Below are 17,232 nucleotides of genomic sequence, written 5' to 3'. Positions count from 1 at the left end.
AAATCTGTATATTTTGGATTTGAAATAAAAGAAAGAATGTAAAGCACAGTGCACGCTGGGGCATTTTCTGCTAGGGCAGGCAAAGTTGGCAATGTTAAAGTCCCACACATGTAAAGATGAGGGGGAAGATATTGATTTGGTTGGCATATTCAAATCATTAGTAAAGTACAGGGTTGCTGTAGAATACATATGCATATTCAAAAATAATAAATAATGTTTTTGTTGTTGTTGTTGTTGTTTGATGCAAGGTGGAGTGTGAAAAATGCTCTTGTGGTGGGGGATGTTTCTGGAGAGTTATGGTTTAATTGGTAAAATTGTGACTTTGGTATTATTATTTAATTTATTAATTTATTGTTGTGTCGTGGTGTAAATAATTGTTTTAAAGTAGTTGTTTGATTAAAAGAGTTTTAAAAGTCAAAAAAGTATCTCTTTAACAATTGCAAATTGTTAAATGTTAAAATGTTCTCTGATATCTATATAGAGGGTATGTGGCTTATTTAAGGGCACAAATTGTCCAGATACAGTTTTGCAGGTCCATTTACAACCCTAGAAATTGTCCCTAGTGTTTTGTTTTTGAACTTATTTGGAAGGGTCATGAATATTAATGTTGAGCTCTGCTCTGATTGGCTTATTGAAATCAGCTCACACAAGTTCAGTTGTTCAGCGTAGTTGTTCAGAGTCCTAACAGAACCCAAGACCGACTGCATGACACTTTAAGCAGAACATCTTAAATGGAGATTGCTAAAATGCAGCTTACTTGTTTAATGGTGTTTTCAGATCATCCGCAAGTGAGAGAAAGAGCTTGCGCGCATATGGTTGCCAGATTGCACGTTTAGGTAAAACACCGGATAGTACAGGGAGTGCAGAATTATTAGGCAAATGAGTATTTTGACCACATCATCCTCGTTATGCATGTTGTCTTACTCCAAGCTGTATAGGCTGGAAAGCCTACTACCAATTAAGCATATTAGGTGATGTGCATCTCTGTAATGAGAAGGGATGTGGTCTAATGACATCAACACCCTATATCAGGTGTGCATAATTATTAGGCAACTTCCTTTCCTTTGGCAAAATGGGTCAAAAGAAGGACTTGACAGGCTCAGAAAAGTCAAAAATAGTGAGATATATTGCAGAGGGATGCAGCAGTCTTAAAATAGCCAAGCTTCTGAAGCGTGATCATCGAACAATCAAGCGTTTCATTCAAAATAGTCAACAGGGTCGCAAGAAGCGTGTGGAAAAACCAAGGCGCAAAATAACTGCCCATGAACTGAGAAAAGTCAAGCGTGCAGCTGCCAAGATGCCACTTGCCACCAGTTTGGCCATATTTCAGAGCTGCAACATCACTGGAGTGCCCAAAAGCACAAGGTGTGCAATACTCAGAGACATGGCCAAGGTAAGAGGCAGAAAGTCGACCACCACTGAACAAGACACACAAGCTGAAACGTCAAGACTGGGCCAAGAAATATCTCAAGACTGATTTTTCTAAGGTTTTATGGACTGATGACATGAGAGTGAGTCTTGATGGGCTAGATGGATGGGCCCGTGGCTGGATTGGTAAAGGGCAGAGAGCTCCAGTCCGATTCAGACGCCAGCAAGGTGGAGGTGGAGTACTGGTTTGGGCTGGTATCATCAAAGATGAGCTTGTGGGGCTTTTCGGGTTGAGGATGGAGTCAAGCTCAACTCCCAGTCCTACTGCCAGTTTCTGGAAGACACCTTCTTCAAGCAGTGGTACAGGAAGAAGTCTGCATCCTTCAAGAAAAACATGATTTTCATGCAGGACAATGCTCCATCACACGCGTCCAAGTACTCCACAGCGTGGCTGGCAAGAAAGGGTATAAAAGAAAAAAATCTAATGATATGGCCTCCTTGTTCACCTGATCTGAACCCCATTGAGAACCTGTGGTCCATCATCAAATGTGCGATTTACAAGGAGGGAAAACAGTACACCTCTCTGAACAGTGTCTGGGAGGCTGTGGTTGCTGCTGCACGGAATGTTGATGGTGAACAGATCAAAACACTGACAGAATCCATGGATGGCAGGCTTTTGAGTGTCCTTGCAAAGAAAGGTGGCTATATTGGTCACTGATTTGTTTTTGTTTGGTTTTTGAATGTCAGAAATGGATATTTGTGAATGTTGAGATGTTATATTGGTTTCACTGGTAAAAATAAATAATTGAAATGGGTATAAATTTGTTTTTTGTTAAGTTGCCTAATAATTATGCACAGTAATAGTCACCTGCATACACAGATATCCCCCTAAAATAGCTAAAACTAAAAACTAAAACTTCCAAAAATATTCAGCTTTGATATTAATGAGTTTGTGTTCATTGAGAACATGGTTGTTGTTCAATAATAAAATTAATCCTCAAAAATACAACTTGCCTAATAATTCTGCACTCCCTGTATACGTGTTCTTTTCACAGAAAAGCTCTGATTGGGGGATTTAAATTACTTAAATCTGGCTTTTGTTCATTTTTTAAAAAAAATTAAACTACCTTTTTTCATCAACGATATTGCTTGTTTATATAACGTTAGTCACAATGTAGGCTAAGCAGTGACTGTGATGTACTCTGACATACAAGCATTCAAAAATATCATACTTCAGTTCTCAAAAATATAAATATAATTTTTTTTACAAAATGAATAGAATCCTTGTCAACTGACTATTGTTTTAACTTGTATGGTGGAGAAGGTGACGTTAGCTAGCATTGAGTGAGCGATCTGTAAGCAACTAAACTAACGTAGCATGACATATGTATCTACGGTTGTATGTTGTAGTACGAAATAAAATTAAGCTTTGTCATTAGACACAATTTAATTTTGTTTGGTACTTAGAGTTTCCTATTGTTACTGTACTAGCAGCTTGCGTTATCTAGACAGTGCTGTCTCTCTAAGAAACTTTCGATTTAATCAAAAATTATTTAGTGGATAAATAACTACTTACTGCTCGCAGGAATATAGTTGGAGTTGCCCCTTTCTTCAGTTTTAGATGCAAACAAACAATTTTGAACTAAATTGTTGCGGTTAGGCATGTGCCGATATCAATTTTTCATGTTGCGATTAATTGATTAAGTTTTATCACGATATACGATATTATCACGATATTGAAATAAGTTGCAAAAAAAGTGTTGCCATAGCATAACAGCTTTAAGAACTATTTTTGTAAGAACAAAAATAACTGAATGTTTAAATACAATAATGCACCAAAAATATATCCAGCTCTGGAAAAAATAATTAAGAGACCCCTCATTGAGAAATCAATGTTATGTGGTCTCTTGATTTTTTTCAGAGCTGTAAAAGTACAATTTTCAAACAGATTAAAGTGCAAAAGAATTAGGCTATGAACAAAAGGTAGGCTTACAAATTACAATAAGGTCTCATTAGTTTATGCATTAACTAAGATTGAGCAATAGCTACATTTGGTACAGAAAGTATAATGTTTTTGTTAATGTTAGTTAAGAAATACTGATCATTGTTAGTTTTATCTTAGGTCCATTAAAAAAGTTATTTTGATTTTGATTTTAATGTTATTAAAAAGTAACTAAGAAATTAACATAGAATGATTAATTCTTTATAAGTATTTTTCATTGTTAATTTGGTAATAATTAATTAACATGTTAACTAATGAAGTCGTATCTCAAAGTTATACTGAACAATAACAAATAATTAGAACAGTTCTAATTATTAGGGTATGTTGTAGTCCAGATTAAAACATAAAAATGTTTAAATTTGAAAATAAATAGCCTATTAAGTCTTTAAGTATTAAGTATTTGGTGCTGTGATGAACAACATTGAGATTACAAAAACGAATGGCTGTTTTAAAAACTACACGCGTTTTTTTGTTTGTTTGCTGGTTTCCGGGGTAACCGGCTGCATTCTGCAGTTCATCAGCGCCCTCTGCTGTCACTGAGCGGCACTTCAGCAGCGCGTCTCCTTAACCGGTTCAGTCATGTGCAAACGCACTTTGGGCTTGTTTATCTCTGAGCGCCTGTCCCTTTGACGCAGAATACAGCAGTGTTGAGCATTTATACGGTTGATGGGCAAAGTATTCTTGAGTGCATTATACAAAAATTATAAATTGTTAATAAATTATTATTTACGATATTTTAAAGTGCCCGCGATAACAATATCGTGCATATTAATTATCGTGATAAATCGCATTATCGAAAATTGGCACATGTCTAGTTGCGGTATTCGATTATAATAAAAATCAACCATGACCCTTGACATTTTTTATCTGTGGGACGGGTATGAAAAGTCCTCACCTCCCCTGCACAGCCTGGAACATAACATTTGTGTCCATGAGCTGCCGTTTTCACGATCCTCGCGTGACACTTGTTTACCTATTGATTCTGCTGCGCAGTTCTGCCTGACAATGAACATGTTCGGACATATGCAAATGTTGGGGGCGTATTAATGATCCCAGCGATTGCGTCACAGTTGGCTTTATGTTGAGATTCACTTATTTTTTTCGTGGTGTTTTTCATGCTCGAGATTTACATAAGAAGGAGGAGGCAATGGTGTTTGAGACTCACAGTATGTGATGTACTGAACTCTTATTATTTCACTATGGCAAATTCAGATTTTTATTCTAGGGCACCTTTAATATGGATTCGTATGTGTATGCTTTGTGCATATTTAATGAGCTTCAGCTCCCCTGCCAGATTACTTGAGGGAGGGATTGAAAGCTGCAACCGGAATAATTCTCTGACAGGGCTCTCAAAACGTATTTATCAAACAAAAACATTGACTTATCTCTCATCTACCTGTGATTTTTTTTTTCATAATCACAATCAACCAACAAATAAAGTATTCTTCAGCCTGTGACAGCATGCTAAGATATGTTCTGTTAGACACATACACATAATCAACACGATCTATAACAATGTAATACTATCACATTTAAAAACATGTTTTACTCACTAAGTGTGCTGCACCATTCCTGACGGATCCAATATAGAAGGCACAGCATTGTGTTTTAATCTCAATATGTCTGCAAATCCAGTTTTGACCCGTGTCTTGTTTACAAACTATTATCTTGCTATCTTCAGCATTTTGCTCGTTCAGCTCCACGATTCGGTGGGCAGGGGTTCAGGAGCAGGCCCTGATCTTAACCCCTAACTTTCATGTGTTCTTACATTTGAACAGACAATTTCACAAAAAATAAATATGCCTATCTTGTTGAGTTGCATCCTTCTTTCACAGAAATTCGGAGTGTGCACGAGGAGTATCCTTCATGGCTGAAGATAACCCACAATTCTTTGTGTCACTGTTAACAACGTCATAATTTGTTTATATTATCATAAAAAAATGGCAACACCGCCAGATATACATGCAAGTGTTGATGTGGTCTTTGAATGTGATTAGTTTAGCTTGTTTTTGTTTTTTAAGCTGTATTAGGCAACCCGAAACAGATAGTTGTGGTAAACAGGATTACAAGTGTTTAGTGCTTTTAAAACGTTTAGAACAGTACATTGCTGTCAAGACAAGAAACATTTCATAGGCATTTTAAGTTATAAATAATTTTCATTCATATAACTGGCGTGAGAGCGCAACGAGGCTGAATGTGTTGGCATACCAACGTGATACTTCCTGCCTTTGTGTCCTACGAAGGACGTCTCGTTTAATTCTGATTGAGGACACTCCGTATACTGCATCCTTTACAGGACGTGTCCTCCGGAGGACGCAGCCTTCGAAATTTAATGAAATGAGACACAGCTATTGTTGATTATCTTAAGTGAACATAAACAGTCAAGAAAGACAACGTGTAACATGTCAAGTTAAGTCAAGTCAACTTTATTTATATAACTTTGCAGTGTTAAACAGGAAAATAATGCAACAGAATTTGATTCGGCTGTACAGCCACTCAGGAGAAAACGATGATGTCATCCAGCTCCTTTCATGTGTAGCAGTATCCATGCATTATGTGACAAACAGTAGCAAGATCATTAGGCTGTTGTGTTTAATGTTAATCAAATAAAAAAAGACAAAAAACAATAATCATTCACTGCTCTTGACTGAAAAACGTTTGTAACTTTAATAAGGATTTGTCAACATTTGACAAGATTTGTCTATATTCAACGGGATTCGACAACATTCAAAAGACATCTGAAAACTGAAAATGTTAGTCCCCCCACCCCCCATTCTAGCTTATGATACAATGTCTGAAACTTTGTATTATGAGCACTTATCATGTTTCAAAGCTCAAAGTGAGGAACCTGGGTGTGCTCTTTGATACCAATCTTTCATTTGAAAGCCACGTTTCTAGCATCTGTAAAACTGCATTCTACCATCTTAAAAATATATCTAAATTACGGCACATGCTTGCAATGCAAAACGCTGAACAGTTAGTACATGCGTTCATGAGCTCAAGGCTAGATTATTGTAATGCTCTACTGGGTGGTTGCCCTGCTCGCTTAAACAATCTCCAACTGGTCCAAATCGCAGCAGCTCGAGTTCTTACTAGAACCAGGAAGTATGATCATATTAGTCCAGTTTTGTCAACACTGCACTGGCTCCCTATTAAACATCACACACAAAATCTTACTTATTACTTAAGAAGTACTAAATGGGTTAGCTCCCCAGTATTTAAACGAGCTCTTAACACATTATACTCCATCACATATATTGCGGTCTCAAAACTCTGGCCAGTTGATAATACATAACATATCAAAATCAACTGCAAGCGATCAGTCAGTCCTTTTCCTATTTAGCATCTAAACTTTGGAACAGTCTTCCTAACATTTTTCGAGAAGCAGACACTTTCAGTTTAAATCTAGACTAAAAATGTATCTCTTTACTATGGCATACACTTAGATTTTTTTTTACTTACATTATTAAAATCAATTGACTGATTGTTAGGCTGCATTACCTAGTTTAGCCAGAATGGGGAACACATTCCACCCATAGCACCTGATGTACTCGTTACATCTTAAAAAGAGTGGCATCTGCGCTAATGTTAGTCTCTTTACTGCAGTCGGCCAGATCCAGGCTGTGTTCGGATCGGATGATGGACTAGTGCCCAGACAAAACAAGTGCATCCTGGAGTGTCTGCTTATCCCGTGTCAATTGGTGTCTCCACAGTTGCCTCACTGGCACGTCATCCTAAATAATCCAGTCTCCGGTGTGATGACTCCGTTCCTTCAAATATTCACATTCTTGTGTAATCGACGTGTCATCCTCAATAAACCAGTCTCTTGCGTGATAGCCAAAAATGTACAATATTCTAATCTAGAGGAGAACTGGCACCCCGACTGAGCCTGGTTTCTCTTTAAGTTTATTTTTCTTCATCATGGCCTGATAGAGTTTTGGTTCCTTGCCACTGTCACCTTTGGCTTGGCTGGCTCAGTTTAAGACACTAAAATATCCAACTAAATATCCAAATAAAATTAATGTATTTATTATGTCTTAATTAATTGTACAAACTATAATACTGATCTGCCAACATTTTCACTTTGGGTAAAAGTGTCTGCAAAATGAATAAATGTAAATGTATTTAATGTATACAGTGAAGACACTGCAGTGTTATTCACAAATTTATTACTTTATTCAAAGTCGCAAGACCCGCGCGCTTCACATGTTTGATGACCATTGCTGTAGACCAGAGGTGTCCATTATCGGTCCTGGAAGGCCACTATCCTGCAGTGTTTAGCTCCAAATTGTCTCAACACACCTGTCTGGAAGTTTCTAGAATGCCTAATAAGACCTTGATTAGCTAGTCCAGATGTGTTTAATTAGGGTTGGGGCTAAACTCTGCAGGACAGTGGCCCTCCAGGAGCAGGATTGGACACCCCTGCTGTAGACATCAATCATTTTCAAATACGGTAGTTTGAAATAGTTAATAGTAGTCAAATAGTTTTTCACAGCAGGAACAAGAGCTGATATCACACTAGTTACCTCAGATATTTCACTAGCTGTCACATAACTGTCAGCCAGAGAAAGTAAAATAAAAACAGTATTTGATTTGTGAAATACAGAACCACTACTGACACCACCAATATAGACATGTATAATACCTGTATCTTATGCTGCACAGCTGTATAGCACATTAAACCTGGGACACATCAAGCCAATGTCAAAGAACTAGCAGCGACAAAAGCTGACTGTGTTCTTGTCTTGCGCCGACTGTGTCATGGCTAAAAATCTGTGCTTGACCACACTGAAAGGACTAAAGTTAATATCTGCCTATATCAACAGGTTTTAATAGTCTATTTTCATCATTGAAAAGGGACAACAAAACTATGACTGTATACAAACCGTAAACAAAAAAGTGCTTGCTTATCATTTTGAATTTCAATCACGCTGATCACTTTCTTCATTCCAGTCAGCACGTTATTATAAAACTGCATGCGAATGCTAAAATGACATATATTATAACTTCTTCGTCTTCTGTTATGCCCTTTCCAAGTGAACATGGGTATTTTCCAAACCGCAGCTTTTTCTTTGCGGTTTGGCTGTTTGTCCACACGCAAATGCAGTATCTGGTCACTAAAACCAAGTTGTTGTGTTTTAAAACTCCTGGCAGGGTGAAGATTTTTAAGAAACTCAGATTGCAGTGTTGTTGTCAGTGTTGTCAACTCTCGGAGACAAAAAGAAAAGCAAAGCAAAAACAAATTATTTTACAAAAACATTCAAATTGCAGTTAAAGCCACGCAATATCCTCCGATTAGCTGAACATAATAGGTTTGGAGATAGAAAAAGAGAAAAAGTGACGTGAAGGCCAACTATGGTAACCCATACTATAATTGGTTAGTTCGTGCACACATATTAGGAGCAGTGGTGAACACACTGCAAAACATGAAAAAGATAAGCCCTTCATCTCAATGTGCAATCTGCACTTATGTCACATACTATTTATGATTAAAGGGGGTGGGGGGGGGGTGAAATGCTGTTTCATGTATACTGAGCTTTTTACACTGTAAATGCTTGGATTCCCATCCTAAACATAGACAAAGTTTCAAAAACTAATGTTGGACGTTTGATGGAGTATTTCTGTGTCAAAAATACTCCTTCCGGTTTCTCACAAGTTTTGGAGAGTTTTTTTCGAGTATGGCTCGACTTGACGTGAACAGAGCGGAAGGTCCTTGTGTGAGCCGTATGGGCTCTACTCCCGGCAGGGCGTGCGTGCACGCGTGACTAGAGCGAGAGAGGAAATGCACGCCCATAAACACTCTCAGATGAAGATCCAGTCATCCGTGAACACTTCTGACGCGCCTTATGTTTGTGCTCCGCTCCACTTTATTCTTATGGTTGACGTCGAGCGACTTCAAAGCTTCAGCACAGCATTCCGGGAAGGCAGCACTGCATTTGAACCGATTTGAACGCAGAAATGACGGGAAGCTTCACAACATCGCTTTAGTCGCGTCGCAAAGTGGATCTCCACCGTTCACTGCTGTCAGGACTTTACCAAATCATACCAAAGAAGTGTGTTTTTGACGGAGCGGTCCCAGCAATAAAGGTTCGGTCCTGCTTTGGATGCAGCCGGTGAGTAAAACTGCTTTGTCATTCAAATGCGCTAACGGACTCCATTGTTGTATAACGTATAACACAAATGTTGACAGGCCACTAAATACAATACATACATCAGAGACGGACGTCCTGCTGTTGCTGTTTCTCCTGTTCAATTTATTTCAGCCTCCGGATCTGATTCTGAATCATTTATCTATTAGCTGAGATGATAGCGATGGGCTTCTCCACGCTTGAGGACGTCACCGCTTTGCGCTCGTCATTCTTTAGCCCCCGCCAACACGATACGCCTCCAGGCGCTCGGTTTTTTCCGGAAAGACTCGGTACAACCCATATTTCTTTTATAAATATAATAAAACTAAAGACTTTTCGGAGATATGAAGGATGCAATACTACTCTATAGGTACTCAAGATTGACATGAGATTGACTGAAACTGAGTGTTTCACCATATGCATTTTTTTTACAGTCTATAGCCCTATCCAGACGGTAATTGTTTCTCATGTGGACGTCCATAAAAATTAATTTGCATACCACCTCAGTAATAAAACTTGTGCATGCGGATGGTGATTTATTCCTGGTGGAGGAGCAAGTTTTGTGATCCTGCGCACTTGGGAACACAGCTCATGTGGTCAGTCGAATGACTGTTTGTCTTCTGTGAAACATCATATGCTTGGAATAATAAGAATAAAATCATATTAAATTTAATAATAGGAAATTATTGATTATTTAATTATTTAAATCTGTTTAAAAAAGGAAGATGCCATTTTAAAAATGTGGAAATAAGAGGAAATAAGTTAATACAATGCTGCAAATTTAACCTATTTAACGGTAATTACTGCCGTAATAACAGCTCATTTCAAATGTTTATGTTTTATTGTTTTTTTTCTTTCTCTTTTGAGCAGTGATGAAAGCTTATTCTTGTAAATACTTTCAAGCATTTCAGTAATAAAAGTGTAGGCTAGATCTATAAAATGCATCCAAATTACAGGGAAACACAATGATGCTCTACTGTGGTCAAAAAGGATATAAACAGTTCATCTTGAAGCAATATTTTCGTGAAAACTCAAGAGATGTGGATTCGGATGGAAATTAAATTACCACACAACCTTGGTGTTGGGCCGGGGATTTTTACACGGGTGGTGGGAGAAAAACATTGACATTTTGGTTTAGGAATCACAGAACTAAAATATAAAATCACAGACTAGCCCCTGTAAATTATGAAAATACCTTACGACCCCAAGAGAAACAACTACTGTCCGAAATAGGGCTTATGAAGGGGACACAGGCAAGCACTAACGGAGCGCTGCAATATATTAGCCACATATTTTTATAAGATAAATTCGAACCATACCTACTGCTAATATATATATATATATATATATAGCCTATAATGATAAATACATTATACAATTATTATTATTTTTTTTTAATTAAATTATGTGCCTGCCTTATCAACCTGTTTCCTCTCCATTGTTTGTAAAAATACATCTATTTATGTCTACTATCATTACTTGCATTTATAACGTCACATCACACTGAACGTGATTTTTCTTCAATGAGGGGAAGAAGGAGGTGGGATGAATGAGGACGAATTACTACAGCACTTGTATCGTTGCATTAAATGGCTATTAGCTGTGAGAAGACAGTGTCAGTCAATGTATTGGACAAAACAGCAACCATAAATGTAAAGAAACGAAGTTGCTTATCATATTTCCCTAACAAGCAACCACATTTGTTTTAAATAAGCCCCAAAAAACCACAATTGCGACTTGAGATCTTTTAACGAAACTTTCCAAAAAAAAAAAAGCCCAAAGTCACGTGTTTTACACAGACTTGGCAACTATGGTTGTCTTGTGGACAGTGAAACCGGAGAATTTGGCTTGTTACATTCGCAGAATTCAATGCATAATCAGCCAAAGTGGGCGTCATTTTTTTTTCAAATACGGCAAACTTTTACCGCATAAATTGACAATTTCCGTGCGATAAATATGCGGGGCTTGCATGATTTCATAATCCCTGCATTTTCATTGCAAAAAAGTCACATATATCTTTGCAGAAAGTTGAAAAATGTTGCGTTTATTTCACACAAGAGCTGCCATTTCCTGCTATTGCCATGGAAACATTATGAAGTGACGTAATTAAGCGACCTGAACAACATCAAAAAGCTGCAAAACCCGCAAATGAGGTATGCAATTATAGGCTGTTTCTAAATCGCCCCAATGCCCCTCAAATAGGGCATTATTTCAAGGGACTGCAATTTTTAGTGGTCTCTGAAACCAAAGCGGTGCAGCTCCTTATAACGGAAAATATAACGCTGTAAAAAAAAAAAAAAAAATCTGCACCAAAGGAACAAATACAGTATGGATTTGAGCAAGCTTCTATCTACAGCTCAACAATTAAAAAAAAAATGCCATACAAGTATGCCATCCAGGCTCTTTTGGCTTATGTAACAAAAAAAGTGCATCTCGTCTAATACTTACTGGTTTCGGCATATTGTCTCCTCCTCCTCCCTTCCCATATAACCAGGAAAAGAAGAAAAATGTGTCCTCTATCACAGGATTGTAGACCCCTAAAAAGGAGGGGATACAAGAATAAGAACACTCCTATGTAGGCCAGCTCAATAATGGCAAAAATCATAATCACAATTTCTTTTGTCAATATTGAAATCATGATTATTTAACACTATTATTGCTGGCTGATATGACCAAATTCTTATTTAATTTTAAATATCAGTTAAATTTCATAATTATCAATACTAGTTTACTAGGTCAATACTACGTTTAACTTTTTCAACACCAAACACAGAATTTTACAGCTTTCAGTGTTTTCACTGTTATACGATAGGGTAGGGGTGGGCGATATCTCGATATTTAAAATATATCGAGATATTTTTTCAACTCGATATGGATTTGGACATATCGTATATATCGATATATTGTTTATATTAAATTCTGATTCCGCCACTTTGCTTCCCTGTGCTGTGCTCGCGCCCGCTCGCGCGCCTCCCGCCTCATTGCTTTTGTTCCCCCTCCCCTCGCGTGTCGTCTCAGTGCACACGGCGGCGTCCGCAACCAGGTGAGGATTAGTTATCATGTTGACAAGCACGCGCATTGTTCAGGACTCAGTTAAGAGATCACGTTTTCCTTCTAACACAACTGCTTGCTTAAATTTATAAAGAAATATTAATGTTCATCATAGTTCAAATCGCACGTTTCACCCACAGTCAGGTAATTGACACTATTGGTGCGAGACGCACTCTCAGTCTCAATCATGCCAGTTTATGATTTGTGTCTAACTGATCGCATGGTTTTCGGTTAAAATGTCAAAATGATCGCATATCATTTGAAAACATTTAAAAAGTATTGCAATATCATTACTATGATTATTTTGTCAGCTTTATCACGGGATTATGATGAACAGGTCTATTCACGTTTTAACCAAGAGGGAAAAACGCTTCATCCCGGGTGTCCTATGAGACACAGTGCTCTTCTGTAAGTTGTACTGTATCATATTATCATATAGCCTACCTTCTGACATTCATATTTCGTTCTGTAACTGGAAAAGAAGTGAAATTCAGCTCATGTGTAGCCTACATGATCCGCATGAGTTTGAATTTGGTCAAACTCATGACAAACATCACTGTTTGAATTTTGATAAAAATTAACAGGAAATGGTGTTATGACAAAATCAGTTTATTTATATCTCAGTCATGCCCCCATCTTACTGCAAAATGCTTACTGTTTTACTGTTAAGTGTAAAAAAGGGGGTCTTTGATTCATCTTTTGAAAGCATGAAATAAATGAAAAATCAATATTATTTATTTTCTTTTACAGATAAATTATTATTTATGTAATCAGGGAGTTTTTTTTTTTTTAAATGTCGCAAAAGCACTTTGTTCCTACATGAACTGACTACCTCTTTGCACTTCAATAAAAAAAGAAAAGAATTTGTGTTATTTGGCATATTTGTTTTTGCTGTAGTTTTTAGGGGTTTTTTTTCCTGTAAAGATATCAAGATATATATCGTATATCGAGATATAGCAAAATATATCGAGATATATTTTTTGCTCCATATCGCCCAGCCCTACGATAGGGGATGGTATGACACATCTTCTGAAAGTGAACAGAATCACCTGATAAAAACAAATGCGAAGAAGACACAGAAACAAGTGATCTTATATGTAATCATATGAAATCACGAGATCATCAACATTAAACAGCATATAAATCAAAACTGCCCAATATCACTGAATGAAAGGTACAGGACTGTGCAAGCATTAGGGGTGTTGATGGACTCAGTTTACTCCATCTATGTTTTGATCATTGTTCTGAATCCGACCTGGATGTAGTATTTGACAAAAACGTGATTTTCTCAGCTTATTGATCAAAATGTTGCTTTTTACCTGAAAATCGAGTTTAGACCTACATGGAAAACCTGAAAATAACAGTTTTTCATTTGTATGCTTGTTCTGTTGTATTTGTCTTGTTGCTTGTAATTCTATTACAAGTCTTTAGCAATATATATATATATATATATATATATATATATATATATATATATATATATATATATATATATATATATATATATATATATATATATATATATATTTTTTTTTTTTTTTTTTTTTTTTTTTTTTTTTTATGGGTTAGGCTTATTGAAGTCAACCTTATGTATTAAGGTTACATGGATCAAAACCAATAACTAGGCCTATTTTATTTATTTATTTATTTATTGTAAGACCGGGCCAGTAGAAAAAAATCCTTAGTGTTAAGCCCTGCCCATATTGAAGTGTTGAAAAAAAAGGAATGCATGAAACTGGAATTAAACAGGTTAAAAAAGCAGATGGTGTTTTCTTTCTTTTGATATATTGCAGGTTCAGATATTCATTCAACAAAATATTCTCGTGCCCATGACATTTGTGTAAAAATGATCAAAAATGCTAGCAGTGGCTGCCAACTTTTTTTTAAAGAAATGCTGGCAGGGAAAGAGTTTAACACTAATTTAAGAAAAAGGTCCTCAAAATAATTACATAAGATAAGTAAACAGTCAACAATACAATAAGAACAAAGAAACTAATTATAAACAAAACTGACAAATAAATACAATAGAATGAAAAAAAAAGTATACTAAAAAGCTTTACATTAGAGCTTGTGACTTAAACTCATAACTCCAGCGAATCCTCAAACTGTCGGCAAAACCTCATACAGTCTCCACTAGGGTTGGGCAATGTCACCTAAATCGGCAGCTGACGATGTGTACAGTAAAACATTGCGAAGATATCGTCCTGGGGGGTAGTATGTGAGCGGAGTCGAGTATATGAGCGGAGTATGTAAGAGGAGTGGAGTGAGAGCAGAGCGACGAGATTTTGAATGGAGTGAGGAGCAGATTTTTTAAAAGTCGGAGCGTTGTGCTTTTCACGCGCTCTGAGAACGCTCCACTACCATTCCACGACAAGTACAATTCATGCCAACGGGCCGGCACATAATAAGTACATTTTTAGGGTCGGGTTTGATTTTAGTTTTAAAATCAAACCCGACCCTACCCGAGCCCGTGCGCCCAAGAGACCGACCCTGCCGACACATTAACTGTAATTATGAGCCCGAGCCCGATTTAAACCCGACCATTTTTTAATAAGTGGGCGTTCTGACGAGAACGAGCCTGTAATAAGCCGGTGTGACTCAGCTCAATAATCCGCAGGCGCACCCTCATGAACCCAGCGGTAAAATGATGTTTGTTCAAATCCAGCTCAGACATGACATAAATCTGTCGCTTACTATACTTGTTGTAGCCATTAAACAATGTTTTTTTTTCTTTTCTTTTTTTTCTTTTTTTTCTAACATATTTATGTTTAAATATAATATTATTTTTAAATTTCATCTGATTATGATAGGCTATAAGTGCAAAGATGCGAGTGGGTCAGAAATTATTTTGGTGGTTATATTAAGTTTCATATTAAGTTTTGTTTTGTAAAAAGCCTTTCTTTCGTTTTGTACAAATTGTCTCTTAATTTTAATAAAGGTTTATTTTCGGCCAATTGCATGTATTTAATAAATAAGAACCAATTAAGTAGACTATGAGATCGCAGAAGCGATCACTTTCATTGCTCATGAAATGGAGCACATCTAAAATAAACTGAAACTCAGCAGGCTTGCCCCACAGACATGAGAAATATGTAGCCTAATATGTGTAGAAACGAAAAGATTAAAATAAGCATAGTGCAGTGGTCAGAACTTACATGGTAAACAACTAGCTTGATACAGATGGATCACGGCGATGGGCATAAGCGGGATATTAAAGTTTAAGGGATTTTTTTTAACCTTCTATATACTGAATATGATCGGGTGAAAGCACATTTTAAACAGGTAGCACTTATTTACACACATAATCGTTCTCTCTACTGCATTTAAACACATCTTGTAGTGCTTACCTGCTTACAGTTATCAGTAGCCTAGTGTAGTTATAGTATACACTAGTTATTCTATTATTCTATTATATGATTTTGAATGAGCAGAAATCTGTATTGATCCATAGATAAAATAACTGATGAAAACGTATGTTCATCTTTCCAACCTTTAAGCTAAATTTGCATTCAAAAAGCATCAATGATATTTAACTTTTAATGATGATAAAGCCTGTAAGTTTGGCATAGTGGAGGTAAAATGCACACAAATGTTACAATAAACCACGTTGAAACTAGGCTCTTAATCTCCTATTGTTTATTTTTTATAATTTCTTTCAGTTAATGCAGGTTATAAACCGAAATGTATAGAGATATTTCAGAGTTTACTAAAATACTTTAGCAGTTAGCTGCAAATTTTCTCTGAGTGAAGATGGAGCTGTGTTTCTGATATCATTGAGCAAGGAGTGGAGTGAGGAGCGGGATATTTTGAACCGGGAGCGGAGTGATTCTTGAATGCACAGAGCAAAGGCTGGGAATCGATTCAGATGTTCCAATTTGATATGATTTTGATTCACAAGCCTTCCAATCGATTTGATTTTGATTCTCGATTCGATTATCGATTCAACTCAAATGAATATAGATTTAATACAAATACTATATGTATTTATAAAAAAAAACAGTGAACATAAATGGGTAATTAAAAAGAAATGAAGAGCCACAAACCTGTATATTCAACTTTTTATTTTAGGTACACCGGAGTACATTAAAACAGAATGCATCTCTATATTTCAAATCCATACAATTGTTAAATACAATTTTGATGCAACTGTATTCTAAAAAATGTATCTGAGAAGTATTTTATGGATGTTTTGATATATTTATTCTAAAACATAAAAAGGATATTGGTTGATTGTTTAGCAATTTTCAGTACAAAACAAGTTTTTCTTGCGATTTTGCCGCTCGTCATGTGCGCAGTTACTTTCCATGCATGAGAAACACGTTCATTATTTTTCTACAGTCTATGGTTAATTCCGCGACACGAGTAGTTGCCGTGGTAATGGACAACAATACCTTAACGTGCTGACTTAAGTTGACTGTGGACTAACTATTATTTGAGGAAATCTTTTTATAATATAAGCTATTAGGGTTTGAATTATTGATCCTGCGCTGTATATGGACATTAATTTGAAGTGATTGCTCAAGTTTGATCCTAATGCAAGGCAAGCATTCACATGTATGTGATCTATTTTTTTGCGGTTGTGTGCTCGGCTGTGTGTGTGTGTGTGTGTTGTCACATCAAATGGTTCCGCAGATTTTTAGTATAACTACAGCATTTCACCTCAGCATTATAAAAGGTGACAAC

At 36.6% G+C, this 17,232-nt stretch overlaps 1 protein-coding gene across 1 annotated transcript in view; it reads right to left on the bottom strand.

Moving 5' to 3' along the window:
* The window catches only part of LOC137073264 (radixin-like), a 666,127-nt gene that overhangs the window by 632,965 nt on the left and 15,930 nt on the right, over window positions 1-17,232 (bottom strand). The window contains exon 2 of the mRNA XM_067441577.1: window positions 11,947-12,035. Coding sequence (XP_067297678.1) covers window positions 11,947-11,958 — 12 coding nt within the window. The 5' untranslated portion in view covers window positions 11,959-12,035. The remainder of the gene's footprint in view (window positions 1-11,946; window positions 12,036-17,232) is intronic.

Source organism: Pseudorasbora parva, chromosome 4 (genome assembly GCF_024679245.1).
Source record: "Pseudorasbora parva isolate DD20220531a chromosome 4, ASM2467924v1, whole genome shotgun sequence".
Classification (NCBI taxonomy): Eukaryota; Metazoa; Chordata; class Actinopteri; order Cypriniformes; family Gobionidae; genus Pseudorasbora; species Pseudorasbora parva.
This window is presented reverse-complemented; position numbering and strand designations above follow the sequence as displayed.